The sequence below is a fragment of the Lemur catta genome, chromosome 1, assembly GCF_020740605.2.
Source record: "Lemur catta isolate mLemCat1 chromosome 1, mLemCat1.pri, whole genome shotgun sequence".
NCBI lineage: Eukaryota > Metazoa > Chordata > Mammalia > Primates > Lemuridae > Lemur > Lemur catta.
Genome location: NC_059128.1, coordinates 100,217,723 through 100,233,889, shown reverse-complemented (window position 1 = coordinate 100,233,889; position 16,167 = coordinate 100,217,723). Strand labels below are relative to the sequence as shown.

Sequence of the window (16,167 nt, the reverse complement as noted above, 5' to 3'; positions counted from 1 at the left end):
AATAAGATGTTTTTCTGTAGCTTCAGACAAACTCTAGTTGTCTAAATTGTCAAGTCTATAACTGTCAATAAGGTGATAATAAACTATAGATAAGGAACATTTCTCTTAGTACAAAACAATACATATTTATTTTAGAGAAATTATAAATTTTTTCTAAAAATTTAGTTAAAATAAAGACACCTGTACTCTTAACACTGTTAGCACCTGACCAATATCTTTTCAGACCTTTGCACATAATTTATGTGTTAAATACTCATTCAACAGGTAGGATCATATTGTACATCCTGTTTTGTAACTTTTCTCATTCAATATAATGGGGCCATTTTCCTCAGTCAGTACATATTCATTGTGATGAGTTTTTATATTAGAAATGATTTTTTACTTCCAAACAGAAAATTATGGGTCCCACTTTATATGTGACCTAGTAATTATAAAAGCAGCCATTAAAAACTGAGAATTCATCATATACAAACATTGAATATCCACTACTGTATTATCTCACATGCTTAAAAAACTTCATAAACTGCCAATAGAATTACTGTGTTGTGAGTTATGTGTAATGCTTAATAGGTAGGTATTTCCCTTATGTGTAGAAAAAAATGGGAAATACAGATAGTTTTATGTTATAACTTGTGCATTTGTTTTCATTTGAGTAATAATGGAAAGGTAATAAAACCAAATTAAGCTTTTTGAGCTCCTTATGTGCATAGCTCCCCCCATACATATAAAAGCCCATTTAGTAGTTACTGCAAACTTTAATATTAAATATTGCATAGAACAAATAGCTTAACTAAGCTTACAGATATTTTTCCATACCCTTGGGAGCACTAAGGATTAATGGAGGTGGCATTAATTTAGTCTTGGAATTGTGGACTGTTTTTATTGTGGTCACCTAATTCAGAATTTGATATGTAGCTGTTAGTACAATCAAGTACACGAATATGAACTACATCTGCATGTCTTTCCTATTGAAGTTTAGTATTTTAATTCATATATTAGATTCTTTGTATTTGGCTTACTTGGGAAAAGGAGCAATCCAAGTATATAGTGATTCAGAGTATCTGAAGTTTCTGTATTCTGCTTTCCTAACTGATGCACTGATGGATTTATTACTGTGTGTAGATCTTTGCCTCAGTTTCATTTCCTGCTCTGTCTCCTTTTGCCTTCAAATGTAATCAGAATTTTATAAATTCTGAAAGAAGGGGTTTATGCTAATATTTCATAGTCAGCTCCCAACAGTGGTAAAGTAAAATGCGTTTTTGATGCAAATCTGGCACTTGCTTTTGTGGTAAAGCAGCAGCTAACAGTAGGTACTGAAAGTTGTTTCAGTTCACTTGGGGCTCACTTTTTTTCTTTTGAGCAATAAAGTTTTTCCTTGGAACACTTGGCTGCTTTTATTAAAATGCTTAGTTTATTCCCAACTGATCTCTCTAATTGTTGCTAGCACTGTGTCTTTTTGTGGGTTCTGGTAGAATAATACTCAGGAGAAACAAGGAATGTCAAAAATGTGGTTTTAATGACTGGATCATTTAGAGCTAAAATAGATACAAAATTTAACAAAACGAAGCAGCATTCACCTAAAATGTTTTAATTTATGCTTCTCATTTCAGAGTGATCATTTAGGATCAGGAAGTCATTTCAGTAACCGTAAGTATAAAAGTATAGATTATCATTACAGTTCACCTAGTTCAAGCAAAGAAGAATGTTTATTCTTATTTGTCTAACCGTACATGATAATCCTACTGCTAAATTTCATCCAACTATACTCGTGTGTTATACCTCAAAAGATGGAACTAGGAAGTGATTAAGATGACTACTGTACCCTCTAACATAAAATCTGATAATCACCGAGTCTCTGATTTTCTTTAGCCACCTCTATTTTTAATTTGTATATTGTAGGAATTACCAAATTTGCCTTGTTGATTAGTAGACATTTGTCTTGTGATACTTGGCTTGCTTTTTATGGAAAGAAATATAAACATAGTTTTCTAAATTGGAGAAATCAGTCTCAATGCAGGTAAGCATTTTAAAATTGTAAGTTCTATAAACAGTTATTTATTAATTATTTTAGACTATAAAGTCTTCTTTTTTCTACAACTTTAAACAATTTCTTTAGAAAACCTATTTTTATTTCCTATTGAATACTAACCTGTCCTCTAGCATAATAATGATATTTCATAAATCCTATGAATTTAAAAGAATAGCATTTTTGTTTTGATGGATTATAAGATATATATTTTATAATAATCATTTAGCCTATTTAGTTTAACAGTCTTACATATTTCTAAAAAACAACTTAGAATCTATTTTTCAGTAGGTTGTAGGTACTTCCCTTATGTTTAAAGAAATAATAAGGAAAAATATGGGTATTTTAGAACAAAAATAATTTTATGTTGTACCTCCTGCTTCTCTTTTGTTTGAATAATAAAGGAGAGGAAATAACATCAAATTAATACTTAGCCTACTCTGGTATGGATATTTAAGTTAAGATGTCATTTATTTGGACTTATTTAGGAAAAGAAGATATGCTTCTTAAACAAGGTCAAATGTATATGACAGACTCACAGGTAATACTGTTTTCTTAATTTTAAAAAATATTTAAAGAAAATATTTGTGCCTTTATATAAAGAAGAAAACAGCATTGTATATTTATTAAGTATATATACATTGAGTAAGTGTTTCATTATCAAGGAAAAGTTGGTCTTGCTTTCTTGAATTTAATAAAAGCAGATATTGCTGTTTCTGGTGCCCTCTAGAGAGTTTTTGATGATAGTGGCTATAATAAGAGATTTGAATTACAATTTCATTGTCTTTGATAGTGAGCCTCCATTCATTAATAGTAATCAGTTAACTGTTCTTATTTGCCCATATAAAGTAGCAGATAGATATGAATAATTCAAAAGTAATTTCTCTTGGCTTTGAAATGTATTTTCCCTTGTAACTAAATATGTATTCTATGTTTTGACAATTTGCCTCAAAATAAATCTTCTAGAGGTAGAGTATTGTCTGATTTTCTTACCTGTTTATCTGCTTCTCATGTTTACTTTTTAGTAGATACAAGGTTTGCATTTCTAGCACCTTCTATGGAATGCAGAATGGATTAATATTTGGGCTTCTGAAGGCTTTTCTTATATCCCTTCATGTGTAGCCAGAGTGAGTTAGCTTAGATGATGCCTACGATGGAAAATTCTTAAGATTCTAAGTTGAGAAAATAGTTATCAACTGACCAGTATTTAAAAAGTTTAGATAAATATTTGATTACAATACAAGCACAGAAGTTGTGAAGGTGTATAAGTAATTTCTTGGTAAATTACAGTAGTCTTAGTCTACGTAATTGGTAAGTTGAAAGATAATTTAGAAGCAGACTGAGGCTGGGAAATTATTCTATTTTGTCAATTTTTTTCCTCTTGATCCAGGGCAAAGCAGTTCAGATTTAACTGAATACAAGTAAAATCTGCTTATTAAAATAATGGGATGTACTCATAGCACACAGCTTTTATCAATGAATTAGTACTTGTAAAGAGCCCTTATTGTGTTAGGCTGTATGGGAAAAATGAAAACATTAGCCTTTCATGATTGTATGTTCTGATATTTGTAAACTATTTCACCGAGAAGATTAATGATACTTCTTTTCTTATCAGCACTTAATAGAAGGAATACAATACCAATTGAATTTTATACTAAGATCATCTGCTAAATTCTACTTTATCTTCCTATTTGAGAGGAGAAAACTAGTTTTTTTTGTGAATTGACTAACATTCTCTTGACAACTTTCATACTAACTAGGTTTATTTTGATGATATTCTTGTAATTTAAAGAATATTATATTGGAATTAATAGTGAACATACTCAGAAATCATATATCTTAGTAGAAGTTAAATAATCTATAATTCTGTGAAATTATTTGCATATTTAAAATTGCAATACTTGTTTTTTTTTCAAGAGTCTTATAGCTTTCTTCAGAATTTCAACTTCTAAGCATATTATGTGCCATAAAATATAGAAATAATAAATATGTTTTGATAAAGTTGATATTCATGTGTGGGGTAAGGTGTTATCAATGGGGAAAGAAAGAGAAAATAGCACCCAATGGACACAGCTATTTTCCTTCTTTGTTCTGCCAGAAATAGAATTAAGTGAACAGAACCCTCAAAATGTTCTGAATGTATTAAGGAAATCATACCCAAAACTGTTCTTCTTTCCACAAAAATCAGTACTGTGTTTTTTTTCCATCGTACTATGTAGTCTGAAAACCCTTTGACTCCTGATGATGTGGGAACTTTCTATAAGTTTGGCAAGTAAATATAGTTAATGTCTTTTAAGTAAAGTTGTTGTCTTTTATAGGCATTTGTGATTGGTGTCTTTTTTTTTTTTTTTTCCTTTTTAGTGTACCCCCACAGGTATGCCAGCCCATATGCAAAGCAGATCTATGTTAAGACCACTGGAGCTATCTTTAAGCAGTCAAACCTCATATTCTGAAAATGAAATTTTAAAGAAGGAGTTAGAAGCAATGCGAACTTTCTGTGATTCAGCAAAACAAGACCGACTTAAGCTCCAAAATGAACTGGCTCACAAGGTGGCGGAGTGCAAAGCTTTAGCGTTAGAGTGTGAAAGGGTCAAGGAGGATTCAGATGAACAGATAAAGCAATTAGAAGATGCATTAAAAGATGTGCAGAAGAGGATGTTTGAGTCAGAAGGTAAAGTGAAACAAATGCAGACCCATTTTCTTGCCCTTAAAGAACATCTAACCAGTGAAGCAACTACAGGGAATCACAGACTGACAGAGGAACTAAAGGATCAGTTGAAAGACATGAAAGCAAAATATGAAGGTGCTTCAGCAGAAGTGGGAAAACTAAGAAACCAAATCAAACAAAATGAGATGGTAGTAGAAGAGTTTAAGAGGGATGAAGGCAAGCTGATAGAGGAAAATAAGCGATTGCAGAAGGAATTTAGTATGTGTGAAATGGAGCGAGAGAAGAAAGGAAGAAAGGTCACAGAGATGGAAAGCCAGTTAAAAGAATTGTTAGCAAAGTTGGCCCTTTCCATTCCAACAGAAAAATTCGAAAACATGAAGAGCTTATTATCGAACGAACTGAATGAGAAAGCAAAAAAATTAGTAGAAATGGAAAGAGAGTATGAAAAGTCACTTAGTGAAATGAGACAGTTAAAGAGAGAACTTGAGAATGTTAAGGCCAAGCTTGCTCAGCATGTCAAACCGGAGGAACACGAACAGCTCAAGCACAGACTGGAGCAAAAATCAGGAGAACTTGGGAAGAAGATCACCGAGTTAACACTGAAAAATCAGACATTACAAAAGGAAATTGAAAAGGTGTATCTGGATAATAAGCTCCTCAACCAGCAAGTACACAACTTAACAATTGAAATGAAAAATCAGTATGTTCCTTTAAAAGTAAGTGAAGAAATGAAAAAGTCACATGATGTCATTCTTGATGATCTGAACAAAAAGCTTTTAGATGTAACACGGAAATATACAGAAAAGACCATGGAAATAGAGAAACTGCTGAAGGAAAATGACAGTTTAAGTAAGAACGTTAGTCGCCTGGAAGCCGTGTTTGTTCCTCCTGAGAAACATGAAAAAGAGATAACGGCTCTGAAATCCAATATTATTGAACTTAAAAAACAAGTGTCTGAACTTAAGAAAAAATGTGGTGAAGACCAAGAGAAAATACATGCACTCACATCTGAAAGCGCTAACTTGAAAAAGACTATGAGTAATCAGTACGTGCCAGTTAAAACCCATGAAGAGATTAAAATAGCCTTGAATAACACCATAGATAAAACTAACAGAGAATTATTAGATGTGAAGAAAAAATGTGAAGATATAAATAAAGAATTTATAAAAATAAAAGATGAGAATGAAATATTGAAAAGAAACCTGGAAAACACTCAAAACCAAATAAAAGCTGAGTACATCAGCCTAGAAGAGCATGAGGAAAAGATGAGTGCTCTAAGTAGGAGCATGAAGAAGGTACAGGATGATAATGCTGAAGTGCTGGCTAAATACAGACAGGGCCAAGAAGAGATTGTGACACTGCATGCTGAAATCGAAGCCCAGAAGAAGGAACTCGACACAATACAAGAATGCATTAAGCTAAAATATGCACCAATTATCAGCTTTGAAGAGTGTGAGAGAAAATTTAAAGCAACAGAGAAGGAACTAAAAGAACAGTTATCAGAGCAGACACAAAAGTACAGTGCCAGGGAAGAAGAGGCCAGGAAAAACAAGCAAGAGAATGACAAGTTAAAGAAGGAGATTTTTACTCTTCAGAAAGATTTAAAGGATAAGAGTGTTCTCATTGAGAATTCTCATGAAATGGAAAGAGCACTAAGCAGAAAAACAGAAGAGCTAACCAAACAGTTAAAGGATCTGTCACAGAAATACACAGAAGTGAAGAACGAGAAAGAGAAGCTAGTAGAAGAAAATGCCAAACAAACTTCTGAGATACTTGCAGTGCAAAATCTTTTGGAAAAACAGCATGTTCCAACGGAACAGGTTGAGGCCCTGAAAAAATCTCTCAATGGCACAATTGAGAATCTAAAGGAAGAACTAAAGAATATGCAAAGGTGTTATGAGAAAGAGCAGCAGACAGTGACCAAACTGCGTCACTTGTTGGAGAATCAAAAGAATTCTTCTGTGCCCCTGGCAGAGCATTTGCAGATTAAGGAAGCATTTGAGAAAGAAGTTGGAATCATAAAAGCTAGCTTGAGAGAAAAGGAAGAAGAAAGCCAAAACAAAACTGAAGAAGTCTCCAAACTTCAGTCTGAGGTTCAGAATACCAAACAAGCATTAAAAAAATTGGAGACTAGAGAGGTAGTTGATTTGTCTAAATATAAAGCAACGAAAAGTGACTTGGAGGCACAGATTTCCAACTTAAATGAAAAATTGGCCAATCTGAATAGAAAGTACGAGGAAGTATGTGAGGAAGTTTTACATGCCAAAAAGAAGGAACTATCTGCAAAAGATGAGAAGGACTTACTACATTTCAGCATTGAGCAAGAAATCAAGGATCAGAAGGAACGATGTGATAAGTCCTTAACAACAATCACAGAGTTACAAAGAAGAATACAAGAATCTGCTAAACAAATTGAAGCGAAGGATAATAAGGTAGGACACAAAGTAGTCTGCATGGCTATAGGTTGGAAACCCCAGAGCAGAACTAACAGAGTAGAAGGAGAATAGAACTCTTTACCATAGTATCCCGTGGAAGTTTACAAAAGTATTAACAAAGTGACCATTAAATGCTCCCTTTTGGTTTGACTACTGGTATGAAAAAATTTCTGAATTGAAAAAAGTAGCACAAACAAAAATCAAAAGCATTTTTCCTTCTGTTCCTTTAATTGAGGAAAGATGGGGTGACTCATGGTTCACTTCCCTCATAGATGAACAGTCAAAATTCAAGGGGGTTTTAGCATCTGGAGGCTAGGAATGGAGAGGATGAAAAAAAGCTATGTTTTCTGGGCTGCAAGAAACCGAGGATTCTGGGGAGCATCCCAAACTTGATCTTGGAATTCACCTATGCCAGCAAACTGAGCCCCCCAATTCATTGTATGTTCTGTCCCCCATATCTTTCTACAGACTAGTCCCCTCACCCAGAATGTCCTTCCCCTCCTCTCTCCTGAGTTGCATCCTGTACATTCTTTAACATTATATCTTCCATCCTAAAAATCTTCATTGTCCAATCTAGCCTACAGTAAACAGTTCCTCTTTCAAAATGCATGTTTTGTTTCAACTTTGCATTTGAAACATTTGTATTACCATGTTAGAATTATGTGGTTGATCTTCCCAGTCAGTTTTTAAAACTTATCTTTTCTTCTTATCTTTCATTCTCATGGTACAATTTATAGAATAGATACTCAACAATATTTTTGCAACTGGTAGTTGCATAAAGTTTGTACTATGGAGATGAGCCATGACTGCTATTTTATCCATTCAACGAGTAATTATTAAATGCCTTCTACATGCTATGTGCTGGGGATGCAGTGATGAGTAAAAGCAGACAGACACCTCAGTGGAGAGGTACAAGTACAAACCTCTGGCATGTCTTCTTTTATGACCCAGAATTTAAATGCTTTAAACTTGTTTGGAAGGTGGTTATGAATATAGTACTATGTAATTATAATAGCTAATTATTAATATCTACTTATGCTTGTCATTTATTGAGCATGTACTATGTACCAGGCATATATTTGTAATTGCATTTGATTTTTTTAACTCTGAAAGATTTTCTGCCTTTCACCAGTATGGAAACAAATGCTCAGAAAAGTAAAGGAAATTAGCCAAGCTCATACAAGCCAGACCTGTCGACTTTAAAGCCTGTGCTTTTTCCACTACTCTAAACAGCTTCCCTATCGTTTTCCCCTCTATACAACAAAGTAATCTTAAATAATTAAACTCTTGAAAAGGGAACAAGGCACGCCCGTTAATTCTAGACTTAGACGAGACACCTACTTTTTCTTTTCACACTTTGTTGACGGGAATCCCACCCTCCCTTCTTATGTTCCAAACATTACCTGGAAGATAGTTTATATATCTTTATAGATAATTATGTATAATCTAAATGTAGAAAGACTAAGGTCATGCTCAAATCTTTCGAAATATGTAATATTTATTCTTAATTTGGTATTGCTTTTATAAAGAATTTGCTGAGAGGAATTTAAAGGAATTAAATTATATATTGTATATACTGTTGATAATCTTGGCAATATTCATACCTCAATTTTTTGATGTATAAATTTTGTGTCTTAACAAAGGAATGATTGTGCAAAAGATGTTCATTATAAATGAATAAGTGAATAATATGTTTCTCCCACAACTTTTTCCCTTTGTTTAAAAAGATAACTGAACTGCTTAATGATGTAGAAAGACTAAAACAAGCACTCAATGGCCTTTCCCAACTCACCTACACAAGTGGGAACCCCACCAAGAGGCAGAGCCAACTGATTGACACTCTGCAGCACCAAGTGAAGTCCCTGCAGCAGCAGCTGGCTGTGAGTAACCAGATGTACAGGACTCTACGCTAGTATGAGCTGACTCACGTTAGTTCGTAAAGCTTATTTAGAAATTAAATTGACTTATAGCTGTGTTCAGATCCAAGACTATAATTTGTTTTTGCCAAAAGTTACCTATACTTGTGGTATAATAGCATCATTTATTTGGTGCCAGCTATATGCCAGGCACTACGTTAAACATTTTACATACTATATCTTCATCACAATCCTGCAAAGCAGATTTTATTCATCGCTCCATTTATTCTTAAGGAAACAAAGATTGAAGTACTTGATGCCTGGGGTCATACAGCTGGGATATGGACCTGGGACTGGCTGACTCCAAATCCAGCATCTTCCTCACTGCAATGTACTCTCTAAAAATATTGGTCCACTAAACTAAAGGAGGTTTTTAATAATCTTTTATTCTTATGACCAAAGATAGACATTCCTATGGTTTTATTCCTTATATCCTTATATATTAAAAGAAGGCATCTGGATTTCCATCTCTCCTTTATTAAAAGAAAGCATCTGTATTTAAAAGCTTAAGTTGGAACTCTGGTCTAAGCCCTGCCACTGACAAGCAAGTAGCATGGAACGTACCATTTAAACCTTGGCATCCTCATTCATAAAATACGATAATAAGAACTGATTTCTTACTTGTTTATATTTTTAATTGAATGAGCTAATATACATTGAAATGCTAAGTAAAACATGGGCCAGTCAAATGTAAATTGTTGCTAATATCCTATTTTGTAGGAATTGCTTATGAGTTATTTTTGAAAAGAAAGTTTTTTTTTGAAGTTTTTATTTTTTAACACTGTTTAGCCATTAATCTTAATGATGGCAAATTGCTGATTTGGAGCTTACCAAAAGGATATGGTATCCCTTCAATAATTAGAAATATCTGTTTATTATTTCATGACCCCATGCTAAGCCCTGTCAGGGATAAAGAGAGTTTACTGTTCCTGTCCCCAAGGAGTTCTGGGTCATAAGAGAGGCAAAATACAGATCCATGAAAAGTAAAATAACCAGGAGACAGATGTCAAATATAGAATTGAGAATGTAGTACCAGATTCTAAGTGATATGGGTTCTCAGGAAGGAAAGGTTACTGGTGTGGTGGGAGCTAGTTTCAAAGAATGGAGTACCTGGCCTGAACTTGTAAAATAAATGGAGTTTTGGTAGGTGCAAGGAAAATAGATCTTCTATGTAAACATAATAGTCTTAGAAAAGGCATGGAGGTAGAATGCAAGTGGCATGGCTGAGGGGCAGGAAAATGCCTGCCTATATAGTAGTCCCCCTTTATCCACTGGGGATACGTTCCAAGACCCCCAGTGGATGCCTGAAATTGCAGATAGTGTTGAACCTTATATATACTATTAATATGTTTTTTCTTATACTTTACATACCTGTGGTAAAGTTTAACTTATAAATCAGGCACAGTAAGAGATTAATAACGATAACTAATAATAAAATAAAACACATAACAATATACTATAATAAAAGTTTTGTGAATGTGATATCTCTCTCCCCCTCCCTCCCTCTCTTTCTCTATCTCCGAATATCTTGTTGTAACTGACACAGAGTAAGCAAAACTGCCAATAATGAAACTGATAAGGGGGCCAACTGTATTGGGGAGCTAATTGAAGCCAAATGTGGAAATTGTTGAGAACCAAGCTGATGAGTCTGGATTCTCTCTTATATGTAAAGAAATGTCGCCCAAGGTTTTTGAGCCAAAATAATGTGAGGGAAGAGCTGCCTCCGTCTCAGAAACATGATAGGGAACAAGTGTGAAGATGGGGAGTAAGATGGGGAGCCTGTGCAGGAATCCAGAGCATAAGTTGATGAGTGTCTGCGTGAGGTCATGGCATTAGATGTGAACTAAGGCAACCATTTCATGTCACTTAGGGTGAGTGGCATTGCCTTCACTATGAATATCTCACACATTCATTAGAAAAGCTTTATACTAATGTGATGGAATTCTGCAACTGGTAGCACCAAGGTAGTTTGTTATAAGAAGTAATGGGAGGATTTTAATAATAATACTACTCTTTTGTAGCATCTGGGAGGAGGCCAACATTGGCACAAGCCTCCATGTGTTTGGAAGGGTGAATATTGACATTCTAATCTATCTTTCTATATTTCTAGGATGCTGACAGACAGCACCAAGAAGTAATCTCAATTTATCGGACACACCTTCTTAGTGCTGCACAGGTAAAGAACTATTTCTCCTTTGGAAAGAATATTATTTTAGAGAAAATAATTTTTTTATTTTCAAGTAAATTTATGTGAAAGAAATGGATGTTTAAAGTAGCTGTACCCTATATGCTTATTTAAAAAGAATTATTTCTTTTAATCATGGTTTTGTGTATCTTCCAGAAAAATTTACAAAGCTATATGGTAACACAGCATCTTAAATTTAGTGCTGTCTCCATCTGCTTGTCACTGAATTTATAGACAGTTTGGTAATGTGGTGACAGCACATGTTAACGGTGTTGCTAGCTGGAGGTGATGCCTTGACATCTACACGTAAGTGTCAGCTAAAAGAGGAGAGTGGAAAGAATTTCATGTTTCTTGGTAGCTCAGGAGTATCTCTTTGAACTGTAAAGAATACTAGAAAAGTATGAAAATAACAAGCAGGGTGTGCATAGAATTGTAATAAAGAAAAATTGGGCGGGGCGCAGAGGCTCATGCCTGTAATCCTAGCACTCTGAGAGGCCAAGGGAGGCGGATTGTTTGAGCTCAGGAGTTCAAGACCAGCCTGAGCAAGAGTGAGACCCTGTCTCTACTAAAAATAGAAAGAAATCATATGGACAGCTAAAAATATACATAGAAAAATTAGCCGGGCATGGTGGCACATGCCTGTAGTCCTAGCTACTCGGGAGGCTGAGGCAGGAGGATCCCTTGAGCCCAGGAGTTTGAGGTTGCTGTGAGCTAGGCTGATGCCATGGCACTCTAGCCTGGGCAACAGAGTGAGACTCTGTCTCAAAAATAAAAAGAAAAATTGATCTGTGAAGAGATAATTGATCATATTTATTTACTGAGCCTTAAACTCAGTGAAGCATAAGATTATGAATTCCCTTCTTTAGAGGTATACTGAGAAAGCTGTTTTTTTTTTTTAAATCATACTAAGAAATGCTTAACATGTGAAGGACACTATACTTAATGCCCTGTAGAAACCCTATGTGCAGCATCTCCAAAATTCTCAGACTAGATATTTCAGGAAGATATACTAAAAGAGAAAAATGTTAGACTAACAGGAGAGATATAATGGGAATTATTTGGATTTGAAGTGTATTAGGCCACATTGTAAAAACAAACAAAAAATATGAAGGAAGGAAGGAAAAATGGGTATTGAGAGAAAGCTTCAAAGAAAGATCATTTTTAAAAAGAGAACTAGATAAAATAATAAAAAGAAAGATACTTTATGACATCAAATTTTTAAAATGAATAGGCTTGCCTTCTCTATAGGAGATGGAGGGGAAACCAATGAAAAAGAATGAATGGTGTGATAAAAGAAGATATCTTTAGCTACTGTCTTTTGAGTAGAGAGAGAGAAACTAGGATTTGAAAGTTTATTGAAACTATTAGAGAAGACTACTGAGGGACACTGGAATAAGAAATTTAGGTGGGAAAATAGTAGAAAAGCACAGAAAATCTATATTGGAGAGAGTAAGGAACTCCCTAGCATTAGCAAAGGGAAGAAGACCTTGCTCTTACTGAAAGATACAGCAAACTAACAAGCCTTTCTACTATCTGTAATATATGCTTCTGAAATATGAAATTATTTTCTACTGAGTCCTAATGAAACATAACAAAAGCAATTGGCATCTGAAATGAAATAGTCTTGCCTTCTGGCATCATAAAGTTAACTAAGAAATTCAGTTTAGTCAACTATGGCTAATGTTTGAAATTTAAACATCCTGCTGTTATAGAAACAGATTTTGGATGCAGAACTTTTTATATTAATAGGAAGTGTTGTGCTAAAACCTGTTCAAGTACTCCAGAAAAAAAAAAAGTGTGGTAGGAGGGTGTTGTAAGCCCACCATACTGACTTGCATTTAATCAGTTCTTGCCACCATTTTAAGTTTAACGTATTTCTTTTTAAATATAAATGACTAACATGCATGTAAAAAAGACGCTCAAATTCATCAGTAATGGGGGAGATGCAAATGAACAGGAAAGTACCATTTTTTCACCTATGGAACTGACAACATTAAACAAGATGACAGTCTGTAGTGTTAGCCAGAGTGTGTGGAAAATGGGCATTTATGGCCTGTTGGTGGGAGTGTAAATTGCTATATTTTCTGTAGAGGGAAATTTCCGGTACTTTGCAAAATTAAAAATTGAGTCTGCTTTTTGACCCAGCAATGTCTTCTTTAGAAATCTGCCCATAAAGATTGGAAATACCTTAAATGTTCATCAGAGGAATGGATAAAGAAATTTAATACATTTGTACGGTGGAATATTATATAATAACTTAAATAATTAGGTATCTCTAGGGAAAGATTTCTGTGACACTATGTAAACAAGGCAAGTTGCAAAATAATATATATTGTATGATCATATTTAGGTTAAAAATATAAATATGGGGTTTTTTTTTTTTTTTTTTTTTTTTGAGACAGAGTCTTGCCCTGTTGTCTGGGCTAGAGTGCCGTGGCATCAGCCTAGCTCACCTCGAACTCCTGGGCTCAAGTGATCCTCCTGCCTCCGCCTCCCGAGTAGCTGGGACTGCAGGCATGTGCCACCATGCCTGGCTAATTTTTTCTATTTTTAGTAGAGACACTGGGTCTTGCTCTTGCTCAGGCTGGTCTCGAACTCCTGAGCTGAAGCTATCCTCCTGCCTAGGCCTCCCAGAGTATTAGGATTACAGGCGTGAGCCACCGCACCTGGCCATGGGGATTTTTAATCAAGCACTTTTCTCATTAAAAAAAAAGAACCTCAGCAGCAACAACAAAAAATTTCCTTTTAGTTTACTTTGCTCACTTATGACTTACGCTGCTCCTGTCATCTGAGGTTGTTATTAAAAAAGAGGAGAGAAGTTTATCCTTTTGTTTTCTGGTAATAGATGTTAAAAGCAACTACTGTGCAGTACTTACTGAGTTCTTTTCATGATAGAGCTCCACTCCCTTTTCCAATAATTTCTTTAAGTATCATCTCAATGACAAGAGATTTTTAGCATTTGGTGACTCACAACTAGTTATGCTCTATTACGAAGTCTTTGTCTTTAGAATTCTTGTGCAAACAAAGATAACACAAAATATTTCTTCTCTTCTTTTTCTCAAGGGTCACATGGATGAAGATGTTCAGGAGGCCTTACTCCAAATCATACAGATGCGGCAGGGGCTTGTGTGCTAGCAGTTAGCACTGACCGGCCGCTGTCTGCTTTATCCTGCTGGTGCTGAGCTTTCTGTGCACAACTCCACAGTCTTTGTGGGCCTTACTATGCTAGTATAATTAAAATAAAACATGTTTTGTTCCTTCAGTAGGTTTTTTTAATTAGATTAATATGTTACTGACTTTTTCAATATCAGTTCAAATTTTATATTCTATATGTGTTAATTTTACAAACAACATAACACTTTGCCTTGGATTGACTATGTATTTTTACACTTGAGTCCCTAATAAAACATGAACCATCTGAATGGGTCCATACTAAGAAGGGTTAGGCTGAAATAATTGTTTAAAGATTTCTTTCAGAGAAATTAATTTGGTTGGTGGCCGATTTTAAGCAGATCAGAAGACCTTTCAGATCCTCAGAACCTTGAGACCTAGTGTAGTTGCAAGGAATGCATTGTAACTTTGCTGGCCAAGTTATCTCTTTACTGAGGTAACTTACTGAGTGTCTTTGACTTGTTTTGGAGGTACAGATTTTTTTCTTCTTATACTTATAACTTTTATGCCTTTTAAAATAAATTTCATAAATGGGTTGTAGTGCTAAATTACATTTAAATTAAGAACAGGCAGGGGTGGAATATATCAGGAATTTATAATACAATTGCCTCATAGTCTCTACAACAGTATCTTAATTTTTACTTGTGGTGACTTTTCTTGCCACAGTATTTAGAGAACAATGATAAATGATACATTAGATTTTTCAAAATGTCAAAAACTTTAGACTTTTTTTAGCAATTATTTTGACATTTGCTACTATAGTAACCAAGCACTCATTATATATGCATCCTCCAAATGTTTCATACTTATTTATAGGAAGGTTGTACTAATGAGATTAATAATGTGAAATGTAATTTTCCTACAAAATTAACATTAGAGAATTGATTTTAGATAAGATTTTTGAGGTTTTAGACAAAAGTGCAATAATACAGTAAACTGTAAAAATATAGGTAGCAAGAAATAATAAAATTGAGCGTGTTTATAATAAATACTCTGATGTAACCAACTTTTTATTAACTATATCTCATTGAGGGAAGTTTATATATCTTGTTATTTTTATTGCCTTTTTTTTTTACCATTCAGACTGAAAATTACTAATTTGACCATTATCAAATAACTGAACAAATGAATCATTTCAATTGAGTTTTCTTAAATTGCAAAATGTGCCTTAGCAACAAAATTTGAACATCCTGAATCAGATTTTTTATCCCATTTTTGTATAATAGGGTAAAAGGACCATAATATAGCTTCTCATACCAAAGAATAAGCCATTATATTTTTTCAGTGTGGAAACAACAGTGAAAAGTCAGAATTGGATTTATTTTTAGTTCTTTAGGTAGATATATACAGTTTACATAAACGATATCTGGTTTCTGTATTATATTTAATGTTGTCCTTCAGCCTGAGTTCCATTTCATGAGTTTTAGGTTGCCTATTGAAGCTCCACAGCGGAGCAAAGTTCTAAACTGAACATTTACATTCAGTGTTCCACTTTCCATATTAGGGGTGGGAAGAGAGCCTTATGTGTATTTTATTTTGTCTTCACCATCAATAAAATGTTTTCTCCAGAATATTGTTTTGAACGTTCTTATAAGAGATTTGCAAGTTAAACTAGTTTATTTACTATCTTTGGGGAATTTGGAGTAGGAAATGATGGGGTCCAAAGCACAGAAGATGATATCCATTTTCAGTTAGCTATCCAGAGTCAAATATCAAATAACTTCCTTAAATGAATCCCTTGTCTCATTCTCTCACCTTTTGATATC

The 16,167-nt window shown here is 34.2% G+C and overlaps 1 protein-coding gene across 4 annotated transcripts in view; it reads left to right on the top strand.

Moving 5' to 3' along the window:
• The window catches only part of UACA (uveal autoantigen with coiled-coil domains and ankyrin repeats), a 99,653-nt gene extending 85,161 nt beyond the window's left edge, over positions 1–14,492 (top strand). For all 4 annotated transcript variants that reach the window (XM_045530881.1, XM_045530905.1, XM_045530887.1 and 1 more), the window contains exons 14-19: positions 1,611–1,647; positions 2,515–2,567; positions 4,388–7,126; positions 8,857–9,009; positions 11,156–11,221; positions 14,294–14,492. In XM_045530881.1, coding sequence (XP_045386837.1) covers positions 1,611–1,647; positions 2,515–2,567; positions 4,388–7,126; positions 8,857–9,009; positions 11,156–11,221; positions 14,294–14,365 — 3,120 coding nt within the window. In that variant the 3' untranslated portion in view covers positions 14,366–14,492. The remainder of the gene's footprint in view (positions 1–1,610; positions 1,648–2,514; positions 2,568–4,387; positions 7,127–8,856; positions 9,010–11,155; positions 11,222–14,293) is intronic.
• Positions 14,493–16,167: the final 1,675 nt, after the last annotated feature.